At 33.9% G+C, this 22279-nt stretch overlaps 1 protein-coding gene across 2 annotated transcripts in view; it reads left to right on the top strand.

The window, feature by feature from the left end:
- The window catches only part of LOC111148333 (EPH receptor A6), an 874015-nt gene that overhangs the window by 587873 nt on the left and 263863 nt on the right, over nucleotides 1-22279 (top strand). The window contains exons 7-8 of one of the 2 annotated variants that reach the window (XM_022504843.1): nucleotides 20483-20530; nucleotides 20940-21102. In XM_022504843.1, coding sequence (XP_022360551.1) covers nucleotides 20483-20530; nucleotides 20940-21102 — 211 coding nt within the window. The remainder of the gene's footprint in view (nucleotides 1-20482; nucleotides 20531-20939; nucleotides 21103-22279) is intronic. The other variant, XM_022504851.1, reaches the window with a different exon arrangement.

Here is a 22279-nt window from a genome sequence, read left to right as displayed (position 1 = left end):
CGACAGTGTAAGAGGGTTCCCCTTTCTCCACATCCCCTCCAACACATGTTGTTTCCTGTCTTGCTAATTTTGGCCGTTCTAACTGGTGTAAGGTGGTATCTCAATGTGGTTTTAATTTGAATCTCCCTGATGGCTAGTGATGATGAACATTTTTTCATGTGTGAACAAGACATTTCTGATGAAAATAAGTCAGGACTACATATGCCTTCACAGATATATAGAGTTACTCTAAAGTTCAGTCATTAATGCCAAGTGATGTTGCTATAGAGTGAGAGAACGTGATGAAAGTATCCTAACAGAGAACCCAGAAGCAGATCTACTCTGTATGGACCTTAAGCATATGACACAGGTGACACTGCATATCATTAGGGAAAGAATAGCTTATTTATTATATGATGCTAGGCAATCTATACTGGAAGAAAAAAAGAAAGAAACTAACTGGATTCCTACATCAAACCACTTACAAAAATTAAGTCCAAATATTCTAAGGACATAAATGTGATAAGAAAATACCTTTTAAAAAGATTTTATTTATTTATTTTAGAGAGGAAAAAAAGAGAGAGAGTGAGTGGAGGAGGGGCAGAGGGAGAAGGAGAGAAAAAAATCTCAAGCAGACTCTCCACTGAAAGCAGAGCCAGACACGGAGCTCAAATTCACGCACTGAGATCATGACCTGAGCCAAAATCAAGTCAGGTGCTTAACCATCTGAGCCATCCAGATGCCCCAAGAAAAAACTTTTAAGATTGAGTACTTTTAGAATATTTTAGAAGAAAAATATGGAATAATATTTTCTCACCTTGAGTAAGAAAAAATTTTCATAAATGAAATACAAGTCATTATCATAAAAGACAAATTGATAATTTTAATTAATTTATTTTAAGAATTCTTTCTTTCAAAGACCCAACTAAGATTATAAAAGATAAGCCCAAAGTAGAAGATATGTGTCATATATCTTGCTAGCAAAGGAATTGTTATCCAAAATCCATAAAAGGGGCACCTGGGTGGCTCAGTTGGTTAAGCATGGGACTCTTGATCTCACCTCAGGTCTTAATCTCAGGGTTGTAAGTTCAGACCCTGCATTGGCCATCACAATGGGTGTGGAGCCTACTTAAAAAAACAAAAACAAAAACAAAAACAAAAACAAACTTAAAGAGATCTTATAAAACAATAAGAAAAAGTACAACCTAATAAAAATAATAACCTATAAAACCTGAAATTGACTAACTAAATAAAATGGATATTATGAGTTAAAAAAATCAAGCTATATTAAAAAATATGCATGATTTCATTAATGATAAAGAAAATGTGGGGCGCCTGGGTGGCTCAGTGGTTAAAGCCTCTGCCTTCAGCTCAGGTCATGATCTCAGGGTCCTGGGATCGAGTCCCGCGTCGGGCTCTCTGCTCAGCGGGGAGCCTGCCTCCTCCTCTCTCTCTGCCTGCCTCTCTGCCTACTCGTCATCTATCTGTCAAATAAATTAAAAAAAAAAAAAAAAAAAAGAAAATGTGAATTGAAACCACAATGAGCTAACATTTTATACACACTAGATTAGAAAAATTTAAGAAATCTGATATTTTTAAGAATTGAAGATGATGTGGAACAATAGGAACTCTTATGTTGTTAGAATGGGTATAAATTGATAAATTATTTGGGATAATAAGTTTATAAATTTCTTTATTTTCATCCAATGACTCAGCAATTTCACTGCTATGTTTATACCTTAAAAATCTTACATGTGTGATTAAGACAATATCCTAGGATGTTTAAGGAAACATTTTTTTTTGTTGTGGTTTTTTTTTTTAGGTTTTTATTTAAATTCCAATCAGTTAGTATACAGTGTAATATTAGTTTCCGGTGTACAATATAGTGATTCAAGAATCCCATACAACACCAGGTTGTGCATGTATGTATGCATGTGAGATATATAGAGACATATCTCTATATATCTCATATCTTCTTTATCCATCCATCAGTCAAAGATAGGTAGATGGATAGATAGATGGATAGATAGATAGATCTCACATCTTCTTTATCCATCCATCAGTTGAAGGACACTTGGGCTGTTTCCATGATTTGACTATTTTACATGATTCCGCTATAAAAGATGATGTTGTTGGGGTGCATGGATCCCTTCAAATTAGTATTTGTGTATTTTGGGAGTAAATACCTAGTACTGCAATTACTGGATGGTGGGATAGTTCTATTTTTAACTTTTTGAGGATTCTCCACACTGTTTTCCAGAGTGGCTGCTCCAGTTTGCATTCCCACCAACAGTGCAAAAGGGTTCCCCTTTCTTGTTTTAAGAAACATTTTTTTAAAAATCAATTTCATCAAGAAAGGGACTAAATTATAGTGTAGTGGGACATGAGTAATGTATAGTAGTGAAAATGAATTGACACTATATAAATGTGCTTGAACATAATGTACAAACGAATGGCATGAACCGTGTAATCTCACAATATGACAAACTTAGAAACAAAATGCAGTCTCAGAAGACTACATATAGTATAACGATACTCATGAAAACTTCAAAGACCTACAAAACTAAATAACGTGGCATTCATGCACTCATACAGATGTGATAATACTTACTTTTTAAGCAAAGATATGCCAGGCCGGCCTTTCCCGACAAAGGCAGAACTCTTCTAACACAGTGTTCTCTCTGGGGATCCCGAATGCCTGCCTAAAACTTCCAGAATTGCACTGCCATCTGAGGCAGTTTCTACCCAGTCCTGTTTTCTCACCTCTCCTCTCAGAGGTGTTCTGAAAGCTGTCCTTGTCTACATGATCGCTCTTCCATCTTTACCTACACTTGTATTTCTGTCCATAAATATCTTCAGTTTCAACTTCATTTTGAAATGATGATGGGGTGATTTGTCATCTCTTCACCAGAAGACCCAAACTTACACAATCACAGATATTTTTTAAAAATTTACCTTAACAACATATATTCCTAGGAATACTGTTTGTGGGAAAACCTTTGGGAAATGCTATTTTAAGGCAAACTTTATTGCTGCCAAGTGTAGAAATTAAAAAAACATAAATGCTTGTTTTAGCTCATTCAGACTTTTATAGCAAAAAAACTATTTTTAAATGATATATGTATCCCTTTGTCCTGTAGTTTTTTTTTCTTTATTTTCAGAAGGAGGGCTTTGGAGAAATCATATTCATTTCCACAGTAAATCACTCCCAATATCTTTAATAACTGTTCTTCTGATGTGTAGTTTTATTTATTTTGCTGAAGCATGAACTTAAAGCAAGAGCTCTAAGGAAGAAAAACTAAAAGTAAATATTTTTGCTCTATTTTTATTAAATTGTAAACATTGCATAGTTCTATAGCTAAATCAAATTACATAATTTATTATAAAACTCTTATTCAAACTGCTGACAAAACCAACAAAGTAGTTATAACTCATTGAGCATCACAAAATATTCTATACCTCACAAATACCCTATAGTCAGAAACATTTTGACAACCTCATTTTTTTTATTTCTATGGATGAAAATAGTTCCAATAAACTAATAAAACCAAAACCCCTTTGACTTTTTTTTAGCACTAAAATACAGTTAAATTTTCCCAAAGCACTAGCTACAAATACATAAAGAAGTATAAAACTTCTTATACATTATGACCCAGTATTTCCACTTGGAGAAAAATCCTTAAGATAAAATATACCAATATTTGGAAAGGTCATTCTGTACAAAGATTATACCACCATCACAATTCTGTTTTTTTTTTTTCAAATGGAAATAATTTAAAGACCTAATAAGAATATTGTATTAGCTAAAGAAACTATGAATCCCATATGATGAAATTCTAGATTTCAAATGTGGGAAACTAACTATCAGAGCATTAGATAAATGTATGTAGAGCAATAAGTAAACTTATAGAAATAGGTTAGAAATAAAATAGTTTATAGTTCTGTAAGATATGACACATTAATCATATACCTAGAGGTGACCTCATGGGGAGTTAAATCACAAATAAACTTTACAAAGTGAGCAACTACAATGTCAACAATATATAAAATATCTTAGGAAATCACTCATTCATTTATCAAAATGGGCTTTATTAAGCTCTCAGGAGGCAGACACCTGTATTAGGTATTATAAATATTTGTTGGATTAAACTTCAAATTCTGAAACTTGCAAAAAAATCTAATTTAGAATTCATTTTTCAAGTACTTATCAAGACTAGAATATATTTGGTTTCAAAATTATGATTGTATTTTTATTTGGAGCAATTAAATAATTCTTTTGGATAGGCATATTGAAATCAAGAAGACTACATTCATTACTTTAATGATATAAAGTTTAAATGAACCTCTCTTCATAAAGCATTCATACTGGATTCTTTTTAAAATGCATTTGTCTTAATGGTTTCAAATGTCCTTCCCTGGTACTGTTGTAAGGGAGGCTGAGTTAACAGCCTATTATTATGTACTCCTTACTGAGCTGTTAATAGCTTTACAGTCTTTCAAAGAATACACCTGCTGCTCATAAAAACATTTATGTTGCTACAGAATTTGGTTGTGTTTTAATATCATGTATTTGCAGTGACCTTGTAGAATCCATACTAATCTTATTTTTTAGGGGAACAAACAAAAAAGGAAATCTGTCCATTTACTTGGGTATCCCAACAGAAAATTAGAAAATAATTTGATTACTGTAAGGGCTTCAATATCTGAAGTTATTTTTCTTTAATGGTTTTAACTTTCTTGGTAATTTTATATACTATTTGAGTTTGTTTAGATTTTCATTCTTGAGATTTTGTTGTCTCAATTTATATATGTTGAAAAAGACAGGTTTATATTCCTATAAATATCTATATATTTTAATTAGAAATGGGTGACTTAAATACTATTAGAAATATCACCATTTCCACAGATTGAAAAAAGTGTTATAATCAATTTATATCCTCCCTTAAACCTTTAGTAATAGAAAATTGTAAGTCTATAATGAGAAAATGTAAAGTTTTAGCTGAGGAAATATTCTGCAGCTCTTCATGGTTGAATGCACTATAAATTGTTTTTGGCCAAGTTTCAGTTGGCAAAGGCAAATTGCTCCCAGAACCTATGTTTAATCCTTCTATTCACACAAGGACATTTAAAGAAGACAATCAGTACAATCATTATTTCCATATGTCCCTTGATTCTTATGATTTCATGGGTATATCACAGCAGGTGGATGGATGAAATCTTTCTGTCCTAATTTAGTTATGCCTGAATGTGTCTAGCTATTACAACTGCTGTTATAAACAACTCCTTGGTAATTTTCCTCCTATTTAGTGAATTATGCATCATAACGTTAAGTTTTTATCTTAGCACGTTTAGCAACTTTACATTTTAACAAAAAGACCATGTATAGACTTAGTTCAGTTTTTGGTTAGCATAATAATGAAGGTCTTTTATTGCTGCCCAGCAACAACATGGCAAATAAATGGAAGTAGTTGGCAGACATGTAATCCCTCTCAGCTCCTGAAACATGTCACATTCAAAGATTATTACATGCAAGTCACTATTTTAAATCTCAGATTGGTGTCATTGTCCCAGCGAAGGTAACATTAACTAGTCAACTGATCATGTCCACACAAGCAAGTAACTGACTTGAGGCCCAACTCACTGACTCAAACAAAGTATCTGTCGATTGACGAAATCTGTAGACATTAGTGTTATTCTCACATATAGGTCTTACCTGCACACCTAATCGTCTAAGGCCTCAGACACCTGGTCACTTGGCAACTTATCCTACTAACTTACTTGACATTGAATTAAAAAATGAAAATTTCTGTGGTTCTGAGTGATTAATTAACTAACTAACAAAAGCAACTTTCATCCACTAACTTACAATAGAGCTCATTATTAAAATTATGTTTTGGGCACCTGGGTGGCTCAGGCAGAGTGTCTGCCTTCAGCTCAGGTCACGTCCCTGGGGACCTGGGATGGAGTCCCACATTGAGCTCCCTGCTCAGTGAGGAGTCTGCTTCTCCCTTTGCTCCTCTTCCCTGCTTGTGATCTCTCCCTCTCTCTCTCATGCTCTCTCCCTCTCTTTCTCAAATAAATAAAACTCTTAAATAAAATAAAATAAAAATGTCCTACTCTAAAAATAAAAAAAAAGATATTTCCAGAAACTACATGGACATCTTTTTAGTAATAGCAACAGTAACAATAATCATTCTATCTTACGTTTGAAAACGATGTTCCAGTTTAGAAATCGCTTTCATATACATTCTTATTTGATCCATCACAATGAATTTGTGCAATGGGTGGAGCTGAGATTTTTATGTTCATTTTTTCATCTTATTATACTGTGGCTCAGAAGTATTATGACACACTGAAGGTCATCTGTCCTGTGAGTCACAGAAAGATGGCCTTGTGTCTCTGCATTCTGATCCAGTGCTTTAAACAGTAAGATCACTCAGTTTATCAGTAAATATAGAAGATCCTGTTAAAACTATAACAGAATTAGAAATCCCTACTTAAAGCCTAGGAAAACTTTTATCTTCTGATTTGTAGTATAGCTGTCCTCCTAAACTCACTATGATAAAGAAATTGATATGAAAATACAAATAAAAGAATTTAGTTTGGCTAATTCTAGGTTACCTTCATAGGTGAGTTTAGATACATAATTTCATTGTTGTAATAAAAGAAATAACATTTTCGTTCTTCCAAATGATCCTCTTGGCTTATGCAAAGAGAGAGACTGAATATGTGTCTTGAGCCCACTGGCAATAGTAAATGCCATAAAACAATAATAAATTGTAATCTATCTCAACTTTTGCCAAACTAAGTACTTTGAATTTCAGACGTTCATATACTATGGTTAGGACTGTGGATTATTTATGATATATAGAATCTAGATTAACTGTTTTCTGTTTTCATTACATTTATGTTTGTCAATATATTAATAAAAAGGGAATATGATATCTAACATAATTAATTTATAAAATTCTTAGTGATATGTAACTATATTAAAATACTTGATATTGGAAGCTACACAAGGTAATAAGACAGAATCCAGAGCTAGACACTCTAGATTCAAATCCCAGCCTTAACACGAAATTCCTGAGTGACCCTGGGCAACTTACAACCTCTCTGTAGGTTTTGTCATCTGGAAAACTTACTCGGTAGAGTAGCTCTGAGGATTTTCTGAGTATTGGGAGTACTTACAGAGCCTGCCACATAGTAAGTACTACCAAAGAATTAACATTAAGAAAAAAATCTGCATTATGTTCTGTTTATATTTTCAGTTGATTTGTTTTGACTAATTTAACCTGTCACTTCAAGCTAAAAATTCATAAATCCTTCCAAAGAAACAGAAAATTGAGATATTTCAGTTGAGTAAATTTTGTATGTTATAATAAAATCTTCAAAATGCCATCAGCAAATCTAGTGACAAAAAATAGGATCAATTAACTACTCCTATAAGATCGGGGACTATGAAACGCAGATTAATGTTCAATCTACTTGTTCCAGTTACCCATTACTGCTTAACAAACTGCTCCCAAAATGCAGTCACTTTAAAAATAACAATCTGTAAATATTATATCTCATGCATCTGTGGATCTGGAATTTGAACCAAATACAACAGGGCCAGCCCATCAATGCTGCAGTTTCTGGAACCTCAGCTGAGTGGATAGAAAATAGCCTAGGGCCTGGGAACACCTGGCGACTGGCCTTGCGTCATCTTCTCTTTATCATCTCCTCTCCTTCATCCTCTCTCCTTTGCACTCCCACTTTCTCTTCCTCCCCTCACCTCATGACCTCTCTCTCCAAAGGCCCTCCACGTGGTTTTCTTGGGATTCCATGAAGTTCAGAAGTCTAATCCTACTTCCTATACTACAATGGAGTTCCAAAACAAAGTTGAAAATGGCCAGTTTCCTTAGAGGCTGAACCAGTAACTGGCAGTTTTATCGCTTCTACTTTACTGATCAAATCAGTCACAGGCTAGACCAGATTCAAGGGGGAGGAGCAGAGTCCTGACTTTTCAGTAGGAGGAGTGTGAAAGAGTTTGCAACCATTCGTATTTGCCATACTACTTGATTTTAAACCTGCATAATATTACATTATGTGCTTTGCTTCTAATTTATACTAATGTAAAAAAAAATATTTTTCAGTTCTGGGCCAAAGCAAATTTGTTCATTTTGAATATGTATGAAATGCTGAAAATTCAAAGTCTATTTAAATAATTATATCTAAAAATATTACAGCGCAAAAAAAAAAAAAAAAATCATTCATAAAAGTAAAGAAAAAAGAAAACTTCCACAAAGAAGTTTTTCCAGTTCTTTGAATTTGGACTATATATTGTGTTGTGTCAGTGTATTCATAAAATAGCCATACAGATCAAATTATCCAAACTTGGAAATAAGGAGATATCTGCTTGCCCAAGGAAAAAGCATCCATTACTAGCACCACCAACTCTCCCAAATACAAACTGCATAAATATTTAAAATGGGCAACATCTGTGGCCACAGAACAGTGACAGCTTTACTATGTTGGGATTACTTTTCCTTTTACCCTCAGTTTAACTTATTGCTTCATCATATGTAGTTTTCTTTCATTCTAACTTGATTTCAAAACTGGTTTATGCATATGAGTAAATAAATAATATATATCCACTGTTTGATAAAGATAAAGATTAAAATGATGTTACTGGGAAATGAGTTTGCTTTGCCTTCAATTCCTCTACATTTATTTAACACTGTCTGCAGTCATTGATATATTTACAAGTTCCTTTGGTTTGAAATATCCATGTTGGAAATAAAAGAAGAGTGTGTATATGGGTGTGTGTGTGTGTGTGTGTGTGTGTGTGCATGTTTTCTGTGGGAAAGTGTCAACGACAGCAATCTATTTATTGCTATTATATTACTTATTTTCTCTCAGGAATGAAATACTACTTAGTTTTAAGTCACAGTATCTAGATAAACTTACATTTCACTATAAATCTTGAGGCATTCATTTGATGCACATTTTAATATTACCAGTCCTCTGAGGAAATTCAAAATCAATGACAGTGTTAGATCATTAACTGAGAACATTGCGTTATTTAGAGCATAATGTGATACTTTTCAAGTCAAGATGATATCACTTCTAAAGAAAGTTTTAAATCTTTTGGGAGGTGGGACTATGTTCCTTGAAACTTAAATTACTCTTTGTAGCTTCGTAGATTAATCTTAACAGATATCTTTGTTTTAATTTTGAACAAAACAAATATATCTGTCACCAGATCACATTTAAGACCATAAACAAATATAAAAAAAGTTAAAGTTTCATCATGGTGACAAAAGCTATTTAAATGGAAAAGATAAAAATTAAAAATAAATCTGCAGAAGTGTTTCTTTCTTATTCCAAGTGAGGTTAAGGAATTCTCATGCTTGTTTATTTAAATGACTTTCTGCTTTCTTTTCAATGGGAGAAGCAGCTCTTATATCACGTTTTGTGGCCCATTTGGACAAATGCAAGACTTTACCTGCTACTCACAAATGATACTGTTTGCAGTGGATGATTTTGTACAAACTCTTTTTGTTTTGTTTTGTTTTCTTATTTTACAAGCATTCTCCTCTAGTGAAATTCTACCCATCTTAACTTTCTTGTTTACTTCCATTCTATTGGAAAATCTAGCAACCATCAGTTGGTTTTAGAGGCTAGTCACCTTCATTTGCTCTAGTTATCTCATTTTCAAAGATTTGTCTTTTGCTATCCTTTATTTTTCTTACCTATTATGTATTTCAGTTAGCACTATTGTGAAAAATCTGCTTTATATTTTTGCTTTTTAAAAAACAGATTCTCTTTCTAGTTTTATTATTTTTTTAAATTCACATTGCAGTTAGGTAGAATTAATCAAGGCACCATGCATGACTTGCCTTTCTAATTTTATCCCACTCCATTCATCCATATTGTTCTAATAATTTAACTTTGAAAACATTCAGTTTGAGATTTAGAATACCAATTATATTTGAAGAGGTCAACATGTGTGTATTAATGTTTCCAAAGATATTTAGTGTTCTTTTTCTCTCTAGGTGTCATTTATTACTAACTTATCCTAATTTTATTTTCAAAGTTGTTTTTATCTAGCTTTTAGGTAGCTGTTTTAATACTTGGTCTAAACTATAGGCTTCAGGAATTTGGAAACTTTTCTAAAAATGTTTAGTTTTATTTATAATCCTTAAGTATTCTTCTGATTATGATTTTTCCTTCTCATTTCCTCCCTTTAGATAAAAGTCTTATTTATTTATTTTATTTTATTTATTCAATACTCGAATAAATATGATTTTAATGTCTTATTACATATATTTCCTCCTTTTTTCTATCTGTATATGCATTACTATGACCAAATTTACGTTTTTTAAAACTCATACAAAATTATCAAAAGCATTAAGAATTAATTGCAAATTTAAAATTATCTATAATATACTTTTAAGAAAATCATTAAGGACTTTTGAGTGGGAGGACTTTCTTCAGGGACAGCTATCAAGTCTTAAACATTTAATTTTTGCTTGAATACCATTATAAATATTTATAGAGTTATAGCACACAAAAGAAAAGCCTATATCCCATCTGTATGAAGGTAGGTTACATGAAGACAGATGGGAACGCTAAAACTGAATAAATATTAAGAGATATGTATTAACAGATATTTCAACAAAATCTTAGTTTTTTATAAGCATACAGTTTTTGCAAAATATATTTTGGTAAGTAGAATCTTGGATGTTTTCCACAATGTTCCTAAAAAAACCAAGCCAGCTATACTGACGTAATATTATTGCATTTCCATTGTGGAAGTACTATAAGCCTGCAAAAGTACTATAAGCCTGCAAAACAATTTTTCTCATCTGTCATTTGAATTGTCATTAACTTGTGCAAGCTGATTATAAATTGTTATACCAATAGATAAAAGTTTAAATCTAAACTTACAGAGCAATAATTCATTAATTTCTCTATTCAATCATTTGGCTAATATGAGAGACTATAATATTCTAGGTATACTGCATTAAGCAATGGGAATATAAAGGTTAAAAGGAAAACAAAACAAAAACAAAATTTCTTTAAAGACCCCTCATCAGCATCTGCAGAATTACCTTAAGGCACAAACCTATCATTGTCCCAAATTAAATGTACCACCTACTGATAATAGTCCTAAAATAAAGAAATTGTGCTATACTACACATCTGCTGGAGCCTGTAAAAAGGTTTTACACATTATTTTGCTTTATCCTTACAAAAAGCTTGGCCCTTTGAAGTGATATAACCTTCCCAAGTTTCACAGATGAACTGGCTATAAGTAGAATCCCACTGGTCTCATCCTAGGACCAGTATTTTCTAAACATCACACTATAACTGTTTAACCATTTCTCCTAATAGTATATTTAGCTACTCTTTCAAGCAGTTAATTATCTACATATAAGTTTTCTGATAATCAATTTTGAATGTTTAATTCCAGATCAATATTCTTCTATCATCAGGTGTCCATTTGTGCCATCTCCTACTATCGCTTCACATTTAATGTTCAACGAATACACTTAATTTTCACTAGAGGTGAAACATGATACATATTGGTAAGAATATGAGAAAAAGTCATGAATGTATTTCAAAGCGATTTGGGGTTACCTCCTATTTTGGACCACTGGGGCTAATCAAGAGTTGATTGTTGTAAATTATAGCTGTGCTATGCTAAATGATACTTCTCCTAAGTGCTGTCACAAAGTAGTTGTGTGCTTAGAATACTGGCTTCTACATTTTTCTTACATATGCATCATTAGTAATTTTGTTATAGCAGTCGCCAGTTTTTACCTAACAAAACATGTCAGAACACTCTACCCACTAGAGTAGAACACCCTATCAACAAGCTTGTTAACCCCTTCATCTTCCAAATTACAATTCTGTCTTATGTACTTTAATAAACGTGAGAAAAGAATAGTCATTCTAGCTTCTTTGTGTCTCTGGGGCAAATCACCTTTGTTGAGCACCAGGCCCATCTCCCCAAGCTGATGGGGTTAGCTTTGATCTGCTCACAGGAGAATCAGTGTGAGCTAGAAGCCATCCCTTGCTGCGCTCCTATTTGGACGCAACAGTTTCAGCATCCAGTTCCCAATGATATGTGAGTAGAACTATATCAGATACCCTCTGTGTTAAATAATTTAGGTATTCTTCTGCAGATATCAATCACTAGACGTATATTAAACTCTAACTATGCATCCAACCCTCCTTTGCTTTTTTGGTTTTGGTTTGTTGAAGAAAATACAGACCACATGTCTGAAGAAATTGCAGTCTGCTTGGCTGACACACACTGAAATAACTAGAAGAAGGGACCAGGTTGTATAAAATTATTTCATGATTCTTTGAATCATTCTTTGAAAATCATGCAACAAAATTAAAAAAAAAATTAAAAACCTCCCCAACTCACCCCCAAAATTTATTCATTTGAAAATTTAAAATATAATCTTAAATATCACCTATTAAAGGGTAACAAACTTAAATTATAAATTATTTTAAAATAAAAGAATTGAGATACACATACATTCAAACCTTTGTGATATGACCAATACAGGAAAAAAAAAAAAAAGAAAGAAGGCATTAACAAGTGTAAGATTTTTAAACAATAATTAAATGGATTCAATAAAATTTGTTTGATTTTAAAAAATCAAAACCAAGTTCTTAAAAGACTGAGTTCCTTTTAAAAAATGAAATCTTTTGGGCGCCTGGGTGGCTCAGTGGGTTAAGCCTCTGCCTTCGGCTCAGGTCATGATCTCAGGGTCCTGGGATCGAGTCCCGCATGGGGCTCTCTGCTAGGCAGGGAGCCTGCTTCCTCCTCTCTCTCTCTCTCTGCCTGCCTCTCTGCCTACTTGTGATCTCTCTCTGTCAAATGAATAAATAAATTCTTTAAAAAAAAAAATGAAATCTTTCTAAAATTCAAAACCAAGTTCTCAAAATAAGCTTGCCAAGATGGTGGAAAATGTTACTTACGAAAGAGATTTTTAATGATGAGACAAGACTAGATATAAATTTACAACAATAAATGTAAAACAAATTTAATAGATAATTTTCTCTTAATTACCAAAAGTAAACTAGAAGACATTCAGAATATAGGATAAAATAAGTTTTAAAAGATGGTTAATATCTACTCCCAAGATGGTACATTTCAATTAAATTTTCAAGAAATAGGTAACTCCCATGTTATATAAATTATTCCAGAATATTACTAAGGGGAAAGTTTCATAACATTCTCTAAATACAATCCAATCCAAATATCACAACCAGAGATTGATAATAAAAATAGGGAAATATAAGAAAACTCTAGGCCAAGATCACCTATAAACATAGGTTTAAACATTCTAGCTGAAATATTACCAAATTGCAACCAAAATTGCAATAAAAATTTTGTGAACAAGAATTAACTAGTAGAATTTATCTTAGGAATGCAAAGATAGTTGTTCATAAGTGAAAGGTGAAAAAACATATAATGAACTTGGAAAATACAGATACATTTTTGTAACATTCAGAATCCATATCACATTTTAAAAACGTAATACAAATGCAATTACAGTATAAGAAAAAGGAAGAAAAGTCCTCAACTGGTTATCAACAGAAACCAAAGTCAGATGTGATTATGTTTAACAGTTGCACATTAATAGTCATTCCATCAAAGAAAAAAGGAAAATAAATTTCCTGCTTTTACTTCTATTATGCAATATTCTGCTAAAGTCTTAGCATTGCAAAAAGAGAAGAAACATAAGAAATTTTCCTTTTGGTTTCTGCAGTAAAATATTATGGGCTTATTCATACAGGTTTTGCATAATTTTATCATATACTCAAGTATTATAAGGTTTTTGTTGACATAGTAACTGGAATATTTAAAGTAGAATTTTAATTGGTCACTGCTAGTATATAGGAAAACCACTGATAATTGTATGTTGGCTATCTAGCTGACTTTGCTTATTAGTTGTGAATCTTTTCAGTTAATTCTCTAGGGACTTCTGGGTAGAAAATCATACATGGCAGATAGAAAGTGAGGTTTATTAGTTCAATCATTACAAGAGACATTTCCCACATAGTAAGGAAAAAATACTGGTTTCAGTTTTCAGTAAGATAATTAAGTTATGTTTTAGGAAGAACCTTTCTGTATACCTTATGGTTTGGTTTGAGTCGAGTAAGATTCTTTCTCTCTAAAGATTTCTTAAGGGGCACCTGGTGGTTCAGTCAGTTAAACATCTGCCTTGGGCTCATGTCATGATCCCCGGGTCCTGGGATTGAGCCCCAGATCTCCTGGCTCCTTGCTCAGTGGAGAGTCTGCTTCTCCGCCTCCCTATGCCTGCTGCTCCCCTTGCTTGTGCTCTCTTTCTATGTCAAATAAATATATAAGGTCTTTTTAAAAAATTTAAAAAGAAAGATATCTTAAAAAAGATTAGATCAGCACTTCAGTGGGATAAATTCAGGCAACTAATAAAAGAATAGAGATGGATGAATTTTTTAGTACTATGAGCTCTTTTATGATAATGCCTATTTTACAGGCATGCTAATACTTCAATTTCTATATTTATGCCTACTTCTATAGCACTTGGGAATCCATATCAGCAATCAACAGATTGCATCATCAAAGTGAAGATATGAAGAATCTTAAGAAATCTTTCAGCCAGGGTATGATATATAAGTACCTGCCTCCATGTAGTGCTCATTCGTATAGGGACCTGTGAAATAAAATCTGCCAGATTCAGTCTCTCTCTCCTTTGGGAAACAAGCATTACACCCTGAGCAGATCTAGTACTCAAGCTTTCCTTTTTCTAAGGTCATGTGAAAGAACTTTCTTTTAATCAAGTATTTTCAGGATTTGCTAATATCATTGTTTAGGCAACAAGATTCTTTGATAACCATTCTTTGTTTTTAGGCCACGCAATTCTTGATTTGTCAGAAAAAAAAAAAAAATCTTTCCGCAGATAGTAAGTCATGTTCTAACTGTGGTTTTGTTTAGTTTTTTTTTAAAGGTTTTATTTATTTATTTGACAGAGATCACAAGTAGTTGCAGAGGCAGGCAGAGAGAGAAGGAGAGGGAAGAAGGCTCCCTGCTGAGCTGAGAGCCAGATGTGGGACTCGATCCCAGGACCCTGAGATCATGACCTGAGCCAAAGGCAGCGGCTTAACCCACTGAGCCACCCAGGCGCCCCTTAATTTGTTTAGTTCTGAGAGAATTATTGCGGAGATGTCTCCCATGGGCTTCTATCATGTATTGTTTAAAGAATGTGTGTTTGCCTCTGGGACTGAGAGGCAGGGTGAGAAAGACAAACATAGAAATGAAGAAAGACAAGGGATTAAAAAATGACAGGTAATTCCTAACAAAGCCGTTAAAAATCCACTTGCAATACTGTTTTATTTTCTCAGGAACTATAGCTTCAGTCTGCTAGCCAATAGAACAAGAACTTTACCATTGGCTTAATTAGAACATTGCTAAAATAATAATGATAGCAGTAAATAGTAATAATAATGATTGTGATAGCAAAGTGCTGATTTTTTGGCCTATTTCTGATCATTTTACACTTGGTATGACTTGAAAGGATAAAAGAAAATCCAGCAGTTCTTTAATCTGTCCTCTTAGTACTGTTCTATGAATAAAGCCATTCAGGTACCTTCATACATCAAAAATTCTAGAAGGATCTCCTGGACCTCATCAAATAAATTGTATTCCCAGCCCTGAAGAAGAATAGTTTATGTCCCATGCAAGATTAGGTGAGTTATAAGGCCCCTGTATTTCCTGGAATCTGTCCATAGGACCCACTATAAAAAAGAAAAAGAGAATGAAAATAAAGACAGGATGCATGGATGTGTTAACCATAATAGAAAATAATTTTATCTTTGAAAAAACTAGCTAAAACCTTTAATGTTGAGAACTGTCTCTCTCATTGAGGAGATATTCCTATAAAAATATTCTGATGCCACCAAATCATTACTATCTGGATCACAGTTTGTTTTAAATTTGAAGTTATGTCTAGTGGATGATCAAAAATGTAAATGTAAAATGTAAAGACATGACCTTGGCTCAAAGTCTAATTTATTAGCATATTTGTCCTGGACACATCTGTCTTAATTGGATATAGTGAAAAAGCACATCTTAAATGGGAACTTTTAACTAGTTATGTGACTTTATTTGGTAAGTGACTTATTCTTTTTTTGATCAGTTTCATTGTACGTTAGGTGAGTATAAAAATATCAGTTCTTCTTGCTTCATGAGGTCTTTAAGACTATTATATAAAGTATGTGTATTGCAAAACATTACATAAATCATGGTTCTCTTATGATTGCTAATCTATCTTTATATCTAAATATTTGTAGAAAAAATGTCTACAACAATTTTAATCACACCTATAATCCAATTAATTTAAAATTAAATAGTAAAACAAAGACGAAACATTTGACACAAGTCTCACTGGACCTAAAGATTTTAAGAGAAAGCAAACCAGCTAAATGATCACCACTTTGTGGACCTATTGATTCTACTTCCACTGGTGGGAGTGGTAAACCAAGAGTGAGATAAGGAGTGATGAGAATGAGTCACAGTAGAAGAGAGGGGCCTTGCATTTCTGACATAAAAATAATTATAGAATTTAATTGTTTAGTTAGAACTTTGGTGATTATGTACCATACATCTGTTAGAGTGCCCTAGAACCCTCCTTAAATATAGTAGGCATTCAGGGTTTCTGGAATGAATGAATTTGCTATATGAGTAAGTCAAAGTATTCAAGGTGACTTAAGAAGATACATAATGTAAGTAGAACCAAGACCAAGCCTAAGGCAAGAAAATTCCAACCCAGAATTCTCTACATGCTGCCTTTTGTTGATACAGGCCATGCTACCACTGATTTTAGAAAGATGTAGCCATATGAACTGAGCACCTTAGCCTATTTCTTTTCACTGTTATGGTTTTTAGGTTAAATAGGATCCAGAATCTGGTAAGACCATCCCTTTTAGTTACCTTGAAGAGTTGACATCTACAGAGATAAAGCTAGATTCAGTAGTTTAGGTAAATAAAAGGTTGAATGTGACAGTAAAACTAGACTCCCCCAAAAGCCTTGATTCTCAGCAGCTGGGAAGGAGCAGTATCTGAATCTAAGCTGTAGGACCTACTCATGGAAAAAGAACAGGAGGTGAGGTCAACATCTCTAGAGATCAGGTCATGCACATTATGTTTGACAACGACTCATGTTCACACTATTTCGTTCTGAACTATTTAAAAAATATATATAGATACAAATATATAAAATGGAAATTATATATATATATCTCTAATTTTTAAATGATATGCATAATGATATATTAAAATACATTATTACGGGGCGCCTGAGTGGCTCAGTGGATTAAAGCCTCTGCCTTCGGCTCAGGTCATGATCCCAGAGTCCTGGGATCGAGCCCCGCATCGAACTCTCTGCTCGGCGGGGAGCCTGCTTCCTCCTCTCTCTCTGCCTGCCTCTCTGCCTACTTGTGATCTCTGAGTGTCAAATAAATAAATAAAATCTTTAAAAAAATTTTTTTTAAATACATTATTACTATTTTTTTTTTCCTCACAATTGGTGCTATTACTCATGCTCATCCAAGGAGAAAGAGTGCAACAAGCAGTTTTACTTTCAGCAGCAAACATTATGCAAAAGGCTGCCTGTGTGCTCAGCCATGAGCATCCACTATCTTATTCATAGTTCAGTGCAACCAGTGGTGTTTTGCTTCACTTTGTGCCACTTATTTACTGCCTGAAAACTTTTCTTGAACCATAAACCTGTACAAGTGGCAATCTTAGATCTGTCCACCACAAAGAATTAAAAAATCATATAGTTTTACAAATACTTAGAACTGACTGATAATACACCATATGAACTTACAGTGTAGTACTTAAAGTGAAACTTGTAGACTTACTTTGTATATTTGAAAAAGATATACTGACAATTAATGAATTAAGCATGAAATGCAGGAAGTTAAAAGACTGAATAATTAACACAAAGAAACTAGAAAGAAGTAAGAAAATTTATAGAAAATGTATAGTAAGAACAGATATTAAATGTAATAGAAGACAAAGAAGCAGTTAGATAAACAAAACCAAAAGTTGTTTCAAACCTCTGGAAAGCTTGATCAAGGGAAAAAAAAATACAAAATTAAATAAAATTAAGAACACAAAAAGGATTTCACTACGGATTTAGTGAAGATGAAAAACGTCTTTAAGAGTTTTATGAACGACAGGATGGATTACCTAGCAAATTGAACACACGCATGTCATAAAGCCAGCAGCAATTCCACTGTGGTACAAACTCCAGAAAAACTTGCACACATATCCCGCTCGAACATGTCCAGAAACCAGCCTGTGAGGAGGAATAAAGAGGTCTAGATGGTTCTGTGGCAAAGGATGGTGACAGCTACTTAGAATTGGAGTTGATATATCAGCAGAAGCAATTAGCCAAAGTTCCGGGACTATAGGGTGCTATGATTGTAATGGATAGTGCTAACTTAGTTTCCCAAGAGCTTGGAAACACCAGGAAGGAGGACTGCTGCACACTGGAAAGAGGAAACCTTCATGAGTGCTGTTTTCCGAGTCCTCCTCTTTGGTATGCTGAGAAGTGGCAAGATGTTGAGACAACAGTCATCACAGCACTGCTGTGATTCAGGCTGAGGAACCATGGAAGTACATTTCCTGCTTGAGGATTTGTATTCCAGAGATGGAGCAGCTACAGCTACACTTTTGTATATAACAGCAGAAACGCTAAAAGTTGTTTGCAAAAGGTGTCCTTTCTTCCCTGTAACTTTACTAAGTAAGAAATTACTACTTAGCTACATTTTGATGAAGCAACAAAGACAGTGTGCCATTGGTGTGCTGCCATTCTAAGAGTAGATTTTTGAAATCTGTATCTTCTCCCTTTAGGATAAGACGAAGTTTATTTTTTCAGGGCTTTAAAACTTCTTTCTCAGTCATCATTTCATATTGTGAACTACCACTCAAAAGACACCCTTACATTGCAAGAAATTCTGCAAAAGGTGGACTATTCTCTTGTATGTGAGATTGAAAATCCAAAAAGTTTGGCAAATTTCTAACCAGAAACAATATCATCAGAAATAGTGCCCAAGCATTTTTTTTTTCTCCACTCTGCAATATGGTGTTAAGCTCCCTAATTGTAAAGTCCTTGATTTATCTCCTTTTAGCACTTAATTGATTACTACCCTCAATGATTGTACAGACTTTATTTCTTTGGATTTTATGCTAGGTACGTATATATTTACTTCCTAAACTCAAAATTAGAGATAAGTATAAACTGCTGTTTGTCAGTTTTGTCTTTTTTAGTTAAAATGTTGCTATTGTTAACTCATTTTTTTTTTCCCTTGCATTTTGTGTTCAATAAATAGTTCTATTTGGGGTATAGATGGCAAATTCAATTCCTCAGCTAGACTCAAAAGAACCATGTAGCATATAATGTTCTGACAAATAGGGCCATAAAATTTAAAAATGATCTTTAAGAATAGGATATTTTTCACAAAAGTAGCTTAAGGGAAATGATTTTCATAGTTCTAAATCTTAAAGCATCCCCAGCAAATAAATGGAGTTTGACACATTGTACACAGGTGTAGATTTTTATAACTTCATTTGTTAATCTGGAAGACCTAAACAACAGAGATTTTCAGGGAAAGGCTAAATGAAATCTTGATGAGAATATTATAGATAGAATTTAGGCATCAAATGAGTGGTTCAGTTAGTGATCTTGAAAGTCATTTCCCTCCCTGAGAATTTCTATTGTTAGATTTATGAGAATAGTGGAGAATTAACTTAAGGACCTGGTGGCCTACTTTGACTTATGAATTTAGAAGAGTTACTCATACAAATAACATTTTTTTTTCTAGATACCCTATTAAAATATCATTATAAAGTTACTGAACAGTAACCCTGTACAAAAACAGTATTAAATTTGTCTCCACCACCAGCATATTGTGGACAGTCTCTTTTATGTGCGGGTAAAATGAACTATCCTGTTCTGAGCTGGTGGGCAAGAGAGCCCCCTTGAAAGACCCTGACTGACCAAATCATGCAGTCAGCTGTGGAAAACCATTCGTGTTAGTGAGGAGTAGTCTGGCAGTTAATTGCAGTTGACTGGGAACCTAGCCTCCATCCCTGCCTCTGGTTCTGCAGGTGTGGTAGTCTTTCATACCTTTCTGTGACTTTGATGCACCTTCGTGGGCAGACTGTTCTAAAATCTACCTCACAGGGGCGCCTGGGTGGCTCAGTGGGTTAAAATCTACCTCACAATGACTGTGTAACTTGTGCATTTTCAAAAAATAAACTGTGATATCTGGGGGAGGAGTCAGTTCTCCCTTAAGGGAAAATTTTCTTAGTTTTTTGCTTCAAGTTGGACTCAACTTGAGTTGTTAACTTCTGTGGCATCACTGAGTTTTGGAACAAAGCAATTGATTCAGGATAAACTACTTCAAATTTTAAAAAACAATTAATTTATTTTTCCTTTCACCCACAGGTCTACCCACGGATAGCGCCGGCATTTTGGCACTACCTGCGGGTAGAAGTGAGTAGCGGGTACTTGAATTTTCCCACCCTTGCTCCTTGCACTCTGCTGGTGTGGTCTGATCTGATGTGCCCATTTTGTTCCCAGTGCAGCTGCCATTCTGTGTAAACGTGCTCTCACGCCACCACCATTCCTTAGAGTTGGATCAGAAATCCAAATCACCAAAAATCCAAGTGCAAGTTTATATAAGATAATCATCTTTCTTAGTAAATTACCAAATCAAGACCATATCATATGCATCATAATGATAAATAACTAAATGCTAAATTTTGGAAAACCATGCTTACTCCTCTCTTTAATCAATATTTTTGATATTCAGAGCATAATTCCTCAGCTTAACTTGGGAATGTATCTAGGAAAAAGTGGAATAACTCTGCTTCATTTCCTTTCTCCTCTTCTCTATCCCCAGGAGCATGAGCAGCTTACCTATTCCTCCACGAGGTCCAAGGCACCCAGTGTCATCATCACAGGTCTCAAGCCAGCCACCAAGTACATATTTCATATCCGAGTGAGGACTGCAACAGGATACAGTGGCTACAGTCAGAAGTTTGAATTTGAAACAGGAGATGAGAGTAAGTTTTACACAAACATACAAAATAAGATGTTAATTTAGTACTACTCCAGTCTCACCTGATCGTTAAAAATCTGATGTCCCCAACTGTGAATAGTCTCATCAAACAGGATTCTGTTCACGTAAATACTCATATTGTCATTTCGGTTAATGTTGTGGTGCTATCATTAAATACCTCCATGAAATGCCTTACTCTACCGCAATTGTAACGTGGCCCAAATACTTCTCTTTATGCAGAATTCATCACTCATGCTATAGCATAGAGTCTCAGTGGGCGGTGTTAGCCTAATTGTTTGCCAGTTTTGGCATCATAATATGATACTAATGAAAACTTGGAAAGGAACAAAGCCATGAGCAAATGATTTTAGCAGTTAGTTCAAAATTGTACAGCTTTGGCTTGTTATCTCAGATCAATAAAAAACAGTAGTCAGGAGAAAAACTCCACTGAAATGTATATTATAAGTTTAAATATAGACACGTGGGCTTAATTAGAAACTCAAATTAGTTCTGTAGCCTTGATGTGTTGAAAAATCAAAATGGGAGACGAAGGGAGTGAGGTGTTCCAATGTCATGTAACATAGGCTTTGAAATGTCTTATTTAGTCTAAATCCTGCTCTACCGTTGAATTCAATTTTTGCTTTCATAAAAGTATCTTACTGCTATCTTTGTAAAGACAGTATATGTGGCTTTTGCAATGTTCCTTTATGGAAAAATGTCCAAATATCTAATTATAATAAAAATCTGTCCCCATCATTGCTAAAATACCCATATTTATATAAAAATTCAAGAATAGCAAATAAATTTAAAAAATTCTTTATAAGTAACAATAATAGCTACCATTTATTGAGCTTATATTGAGCTACCATTTATTGAGCTCCTAATAAGTACTAGAAATTATGTATCTTATATGTATTTTTCCATTTAAACCTTTCAACATCCAGTAACACCAGTATGATTTTTCTAATTTCACTCATGAGAAAACAGAAGTCTAGAGAAATAGAGCAATTTGTCCAGATATATGGAATTAGTAAGAAGCTAGGCTACGGGGCGCCTGGGTGGCTCAGCCATTAAGCGGCTGCCTTTGGCTCAGGTCATGATCCCAGAGTCCTGGGATCCAGCCCCACATCTGGCTCTCTGCTCAGCAGGAAGCCAGCTTCTTCCTTTCCCACTCCCCTTGC

The sequence above is a fragment of the Enhydra lutris genome, unplaced genomic scaffold (assembly GCF_002288905.1).
Source record: "Enhydra lutris kenyoni isolate GAN:26980312 unplaced genomic scaffold, ASM228890v2 scaffoldscaffold2, whole genome shotgun sequence".
NCBI lineage: Eukaryota > Metazoa > Chordata > Mammalia > Carnivora > Mustelidae > Enhydra > Enhydra lutris.
This window is presented reverse-complemented; position numbering and strand designations above follow the sequence as displayed.